This window comes from Sinocyclocheilus anshuiensis, unplaced genomic scaffold (genome assembly GCF_001515605.1).
Source record: "Sinocyclocheilus anshuiensis isolate Anshui unplaced genomic scaffold, SAMN03320099.WGS_v1.1 scaffold1576, whole genome shotgun sequence".
NCBI classification, from domain to species: domain Eukaryota; kingdom Metazoa; phylum Chordata; class Actinopteri; order Cypriniformes; family Cyprinidae; genus Sinocyclocheilus; species Sinocyclocheilus anshuiensis.
The window spans coordinates 328282-335807 of NW_015557202.1; the positions used below are offsets into that span (position 1 = coordinate 328282).

Below are 7526 nucleotides of genomic sequence, written 5' to 3' on the forward strand. Positions count from 1 at the left end.
TAAATGATTTTAGCAAATGGCTGCAATATAACAAAGAGTGAAAAATTGAAGGGGGTCTGAATACTTTCCGTACCCACTGTATATATATATGCATGTATGTTTATGTCAGGGAAAGCAAGAATAGATAAAATGTGTACCTTGAATGTAATGTAAGTGACTGCCAAATGAAAAAAACGTAAATGTTTTCATAACATTTCTATTTTAGAAAAGGGGTTCCTTGCATTGTCGTAATATTTGGAGATTCTTAGCTTCAAAAAGTTTGGAAGCCGCTGTTCTGGGGCACTGAATCACACATACACTACAGTAAAAAAGTAGCAATATAAGAGTAAATGAAGCAGAATAACACATCAGTGAGTCCTGTAATAACCACTGTTTATTATTCAAATGTTATGATTGAATTTACAGGCAAATAGGTAACAAGCAGAGGTGTGTCAGGTCCTTTGGGTGAGTGTTTCTCAATGCCTTGATTTAAAAAAAACATTACTCTCTAGAACCAAAGGACCACATAAAGACTGTGCAGCAAACACATACTCTAACTACAGATCACAAATACTTGATACTTTATAAATTAAAAATACTGTTTTATACATAAACGTGTACGTGTTGCACTTATGTCCACAGTGGTAGAGAGGAGAGGTCTATATCTAATCTAATGCTTTATAGTGGCACTTTCCATAGTTGAATCTCTCGATATGTCGGCTGAGGAACCGCTCAATTTAGCAAACCTGTAAGACTGTAACTAAAGGAACTACGGATGCGGTAACTGAAAGAAACAAACAAGCAGTGAAATGTACTAAACCATAATTTGGACTTCAACAGATCTCTTTAACTTAAGATGCAATGTCCACATTTAGAGGATTACGTCCAAGTGTTTAGGCACTAAAAAGATGGTTAGCTAGCAACATGTGATTAAGCTTACCATCTCAAGTAAAGCAAAGCATTCCAATAAATATGAAATATTCGAGACATATGTGGATGTTTGGGGGTGTGCAAATTAAAGGGTCAAGACATTACGCATCACCATCCGCTGAAAATTAGGTACAAATAAAATAAATGATAGAGCTATGATGCAACACTGAGCCATGTATACAGGCAAGCGTATTATACCACAGAACATAATATATATATATATATATATATATATATATATATATATATTATGCAGAAAAGTTGGCTGATTTTTTTTTTTTTCGTGAACCGATGAGGTGGCTGGTTGGGTCTTGGATTCAAAAATCAGCCGTTCCTGAATCATTTAAGCATATTTACACAAATAACAGTTCCTCAACTCTATATTATAATAAAAAAGAAGAAAAAAAAACATTCACACAAAAATATAACATTTGAAATAATTATTAGCACCAGTGTATCAGATAAAAGGCTTGCTACGCCAATGTACAAAGTTGCATAGTGTTGAGTTTTGCTCATGTTAATGTGTTTCGCAGGACACCTGTAATAAGCAGCAGCGTCTGAAAAATCAAAACAAACACAAAACTGAAATGTGTCGCAACCATGAAATGCATGAAGTCAGCTGAGCCATGCAGGGACTTTTAGTACTGAACAATTTATATACACATGAACTGAAATACTGTATTTACGTGTTCGACTCACTCTCAGTACCAAATCTAGCACGAGGGGCGAAGAAGATGCGCATTCCGAACAAATTAAGATTCCTTCACTGTTAGCTTTGAGCGAATAGCATTACCAATGATGATATACACACGCTTAAGTAGCAAATGTCCTCAAACAAATGTCTTGGCGTCTGATTAGGTCGTAATTTTGATTCGGTTGTAAAGACAAGAGATTTGAGAAGAAGAGCTGGAAATGGTGCAGTCATGAGGGTTCAACTCGAGGCCCCTAACAGCTCATGCACACACACACACACACACACGGCCATTACTTGGAGTTCTCTTCACGTAGCATTTCTGCATATCAAAACATTAAAAGCTGCTTTTGTCTTCTGTTTGTAAAACATGATTTCGAAGAAACGTATAGAAATACAAACAAACAATAACCTAACAAAAGGAAATAAAATGCAAGTAAAAGAATTTGAAACAAAACAAGGCCTGTTTTGGTTGAGGGTGTGGATGCTGAAGAACACAGGGAGTGTAAGGCAGACGTAGCGGTGTGGCGTGGAGAGGTTAAGGCCGCTCTAGAGACGGAGTGTTGAAGCAGCCTTCTGGCAGAGTGTTCTTGATGTCGTTGAGGTTAGCGATGTCCTTTCGAATGTCTTGGATCTGACGGTCGTAGTCGCTGATCATGTCCTCCTGGCTCTTAGCGATGTCGTTCAGCTCCTTCAGCTTCCTGTCCAGCTCACTTCCTGCCATCTTGTCCTTGGCATCTTTCAGAGCGTTTTCGATCCGATTCAGCTTGCTCAGATCCACCTTATCGATGTTGCCTGGAAGAGGATAAGGTGGTGTTATATTAAGGCGTGTGTTAAGAAGTCATACATTTCACAGAAGTGCATTCTTCTTGCACAGTATAACAAGGAAAATATAATTATCATCATATGCTAAAAATACTCAAGCTAAACAAGTTTAACTTGTACCATGTTATAATACATATTACATTACATTAAATTATATTATAATTTGAATTAGCTTTTATTTTTATATCTTCAATTTTCATTTTGGTTAAAATTTTAGTAAATTAGAATGCGCTTTTGTCATTCTTATTAGTTTTTTTTTTTTTTTTTTTTTTTTTTTTTTTTTCTTCATTTGGCTTTATTTTTATTTCAGTTTAAGCAATTTTTGCAACTCAAACCTATTTAATTTCAGTTAGTTTCCAAGGCAAAATTTATCATTTTCATTTAATATTTGTATTTTATTTAATCTTTATTTCAATTACTGGAAACAATTTTTAATAGTTTTAATTAGTTAAAAATGGCAATCACTGAAAAAACTCATGATAAGCTAGAATAAAATATCATGATAATGCATATCTTTAATCAGGCATTGAGGAAGGTAGATGAAATCTTGCATGACATGCAGCATGATTTCAAACATTTTTTTTAAATTATTGGTTATTATGTCTGCCACAAAAATGTGGATTATTGATCGGCAACTAGAGTGTCTTACCGAGCTGGCTTAATAATTCATTGATTGTGCTCAGCACTGTCCTGACAGCATTTTTGGCTTTCCTGGCATTGCCCTCAGCTTCTTTAGCATTATCAGATGCCTGTGAAGAAGAGCAAAGTTAATACACTGTCTATAATATGGTTTTAAAACAGATTGCACCCATATAAGTCAAGGCCATAACCCACCATGGCCGCCATCATCATGTCGGCATCTGCCTCAGCTTTCTTCTTCTCTAGCTCTTTCTCAGCAGCTGTGAGCTGGTCCATCATGTTGTTCACCTCTCCATCCAGTTTCATGGTGTCTTCAAAAGCTTTTTCTGCATCTGCCTTTGTCTTTGCTGAACCCTGATTAAAAAAAAAAAAAAGGCAAATCAAATAAAGGCACAGTTTGATAAGGACACAGACATCCCACAACTTTTTTATGTTTTTGATATTCTTCATCTGAAACTCAACATGTACCTTCTGCACATCATTAGCTATTTTCTCAGCTTCCTCTGCCTTCGTTTTCGCTTCTTTAGCATCTGCAGCTGCGTTGCCTAAAGCCGCCTCGGCCCGTCGGGTCTTCTCATTGGCTTCATTGATTGTCGCGTTGATTTCTGGGATTCGCCTCATGGCATCCTCAGCAGCAGTTTTGTTGTCATTGACTCTCTTGTCAAAGTCTAAAAGTAAGACACAAATTTTAATAAATACATTTTTAAACACGTATTTACTTTGATATTTAGATCTTTATTTATCCTCTCTCTCTCTCTCTATAATATTTATTTATTTTAATTTTAGCATCATAAATAAAAGATATTTTACACAATGACACAAGACCTCTCACCTCTGAGGTTGTTCAGTATGTCCTGGGCCTCTTGGAAGGTAGAGATGCCTTTTTTAGCTGCTTCCTCAGCCAAGGCCTTTGCTGCGTCTGCACGTGCCAACAACTGATCAGCCGTCTGAAGAAGACAGAAGCGGAAAGAGAGTTGGAAAACAGAATTGTTGAGTTTTCACACTGCACTCTTCAATGACTTGTCTGGCTAACTTTCAGAAGGTGAAATTCTGCACTTACAAGTAATTTACTGTGCTTATCATGAACATAATTACTTATAGGAATGAATAGCAATACTGTGGGGGAACAAATACGCAATATATTTAATATCTAGTCTAAAAGTAATCATGAAAATGCAATTCATGAAATGCAAACCTTTATTAAACATTGCAAAAAGTAACTCACACTGTGAGCAGATTTCATAAGAGCACTGTCATGGTTCAGCTCTTTCATTAAGACCATGACATTTAACTCAATCAGATTAGGATGAGACTATGGACTATCACTTGCCTCCCATCAGTATCATTTAAGAGGCTCCTGGGCCTCATTGGCATGTGTTTGACTCTTACATATCAACCATGTGAAAGAACTGCTAAACTGAACAGCAACTAAATATTCTCATAATTTCTTCAAAATCTTTAGACTACCATGACTGCATTCTGAAAACTAATTCCATAGAACCAAGACGAAACAAATCAAGTACATTAAAAGTCAAAAAGCATATGTACCTGTTGCTCAGTTTTTCCTTTTTCCAGTAGTTTGCGGACCTCTGTCTCTTTGCCCCTCAGGTCCTCTCTCAGGTCATTGTACTCCTCCTCAGTCTTGTCTATTAGTTTGTCCAGGTCTGTTGCCTCCTTCTTTATCTTTTGGGCCTCATCCTGAGGGAAATTCAAGAGACTGGATTATAGATGCATCCATGCTGATTGTGCAAATTCAGTAAGAATTATAAAACATCATGGAATCAGCACCGCTAATGTTTTGGTGTCGATTGGGGGCAAGCTGGTCAGGTTAGCGTAGATCTTCAGAGCTTTGTTTCCTGCCTCTTCTGCTTCAGCTTGTACTTTAGCAGCCTGTTTCTCCAGGTTCTTGGCTAGATCCTTTGCTTCGACATATCTGCGCACATATGAACAGCATTTTATAGTTGTAAAGCATGACCATCTGCATTTAAAATATTTTAGACTTTCTTAAAATCAGATGACAGAATATTGGCAAGACAAGAAAGTCGCATAAAATGTGATGTCAAAGACATACTTCCTGTTGAGGTCATCAATGTCGCTGCTTGTCTTGTTCTCGCCATTGAGCGCCTTCTTCAGCATATTATAGGCCTTAGTGGAAGTGTCATTGGCATCCTTTGCAATCTTCTCAATCTGATCTGCATCTGCTTTATGTCTGTGTAAAGAGCCATAGAAAAACGTTGAATAAAACTCTATTAGGTGGTATGAAAAATCAATATTAACACAGCATGAAAAACTGTAACTCACTTTTCGGACAGTTTGCGGGCTTCCTCTGCCAGAAGTGTCATATTGTTTGGATCTCCAGAGGTTGTGGGTATTTTAATGTCCTATGGGAACAGACGATAAGGATGAAAAAAAAAAAAGAAGTATTGGCAACTAAGAGACATTTTAATGGACTCCACTACCATTAACTGAAGGTATTTGTGGGATATTACGACATGCTCTCTTGGTGGTGTAATAGACATCTCACCACTTTACTGATGGCCTCCTTGGCTTTGTCCAGCTCCTCTCTAGCAGTGCTGATCAGGTTCTCTGCGTCACGGACTCGGTTCCGTGCTCGATCTGCCTGCGTTCCTGTGTTGTCCACGGTGTTCTTGATGTTCTGCAGTCGGTTCCACTGGTTGTTCAGGGTCTTGTTGATGTTGTTTAGACGGTCCAAAAGGCCTTTATCCACTTCTGTATTATAATAGTGAAAGATAACAGAATAATAATCATGTAAAGTGAAATATATGTGCTCTACTATTAAGTAAAATTATAATACATTTTTTTTGCCTTTTTGATCTTATTATAGTTAATCAATATGATGTCCTATTACATTTTTTTTAAATCTGATTTTATTTTTTTTATTTGGCAGAATTATAGTACGTCACATTATTTGAAAGAATATTTTAAATTAATAATAATAATAATGATGATGATGATGATGATGATGATGAACACTACAACTATTAAAACTATAAGAAAAATTTAAAAACTTGCTCCATTGTCAGACAATACCTTTGCTAGCCTGAGCCTCTTCCAGTAAGTCCATTATTGTTTTCTCTGCCTCCTTCAGTCTGTCCTCAAAGGACTTGTCACTCACTGTATTCTCAGTATTGTCCAGATTATCAATCAAATTCTGTAGGTCATGAAGCCTCTGTCTCTGCTGGTTCACCTGTACAGAAAAAAAAAATCAGGTATTAGAAGTTGTCTGTTCTGTTATGAAACAAAACGTCCCGTGTTCATAAGATGATCTCTTACCTTGTCTCTGACCAGGCTGTAACAGTTGGGACACTGCTGGCAACCTGGTGTGGAGCGGTTGTAGAAGTAGTTCTCCTCACACATGTCGCAGCGAGCTCCCACGAAGCCTGGGCGACACTGACAACGCCCGTCTTCCTTGCACTGAGCAGAATCTGAGCCTTCTGGGTCACAGTCACAAGCTGCAAAAACAAACCAATGGTAAATGGAACAAATCTAAAATATAAGATAAATTATAAAGCAATTTTGTATTAAGTAGAACTGCTGTAGAAAGGCAAAAGAGCAGGACACCGTACGTTTGCAACCTGACGAACTGAATCCAAAGAAGTTGACCTCACAGCGCTCACAGTGTTGACCTGTGACCCCAGGCTGACACTCGCATTGGCCGCTAACGATATCACACTGACCGTTTGTGGAGCCAATAGGGTTGCAGTTGCATCTGGGGAAACAAATTTAAAGATTTGTTTTAAAAACTTGCAGTTCTGTCGAGCTTTCTTTTGTCAATGCTATATCACTAAGAATGAGAAAGAGAAATCAATCAATCAAATACCGTTCACAGCCCTTGCCGCTCTGAAGGTTGTAGAAACCAGGCTCACATGCACTGCAGTCTCTGTTAATGACATGGGGAAGACACTGACACTGACCCGTCACCTGAGAGCAGGTCGTCTTCCTGTCCACTGTACCGTATGGAGAGCACGAGCATGCTGCAGACGTGGAAAAATAATTGTTTAAAAAATAAAATGATTTGATAAAATACAGTAAAACTATGAAATATTACTATATTTAAAATTACTTTTCTATTTTAAGATGTAATTTATTCCTGCGATGGCAAAGCTGAATTTTCAACAGCTATTACTCCAGTCATCAGTGTCACACGATCCTTCAGAAATCATTCTAATATGTTGATTTGCTGCTTTTCTTATTATTATCAGTGTTAAAAAACAGTTGTTCTGCTTAATATTTTTGTGGAAACAGATAAATTTTTATCAGGAATCTTTGACTAGTTTAGTAGAACAGCATTTATTTCTAAATCATTTGTTTTTATAAATGTCTTTACTTTTGATGAATTTAATGCATCCTTGCTAAATAAATGTATACATTTTTTAAAGGGGTCATATGATGCTTTTTTAAAGATCATTATTTTGTGTATTTGGTGTAACAGAATATGTTG

At 37.0% G+C, this 7526-nt stretch overlaps 1 protein-coding gene across 1 annotated transcript in view; it reads right to left on the bottom strand.

The window, feature by feature from the left end:
• Positions 1 to 1224: 1224 nt before the first annotated feature.
• The window catches only part of LOC107678923 (laminin subunit gamma-1-like), a 62665-nt gene continuing 56363 nt past the window's right edge, over positions 1225 to 7526 (bottom strand). The window contains exons 15-28 of the mRNA XM_016474323.1: positions 6906 to 7059; positions 6652 to 6794; positions 6359 to 6537; positions 6116 to 6272; positions 5589 to 5794; positions 5366 to 5445; positions 5136 to 5273; positions 4853 to 4997; positions 4613 to 4762; positions 3897 to 4011; positions 3533 to 3732; positions 3260 to 3418; positions 3075 to 3174; positions 1225 to 2395 (exon numbers count right to left, since the gene is read on the bottom strand). Of these exons, the coding sequence (XP_016329809.1) occupies positions 2139 to 2395; positions 3075 to 3174; positions 3260 to 3418; positions 3533 to 3732; positions 3897 to 4011; positions 4613 to 4762; positions 4853 to 4997; positions 5136 to 5273; positions 5366 to 5445; positions 5589 to 5794; positions 6116 to 6272; positions 6359 to 6537; positions 6652 to 6794; positions 6906 to 7059 (2183 nt within the window). The 3' untranslated portion in view covers positions 1225 to 2138. The remainder of the gene's footprint in view (positions 2396 to 3074; positions 3175 to 3259; positions 3419 to 3532; positions 3733 to 3896; positions 4012 to 4612; positions 4763 to 4852; positions 4998 to 5135; positions 5274 to 5365; positions 5446 to 5588; positions 5795 to 6115; positions 6273 to 6358; positions 6538 to 6651; positions 6795 to 6905; positions 7060 to 7526) is intronic.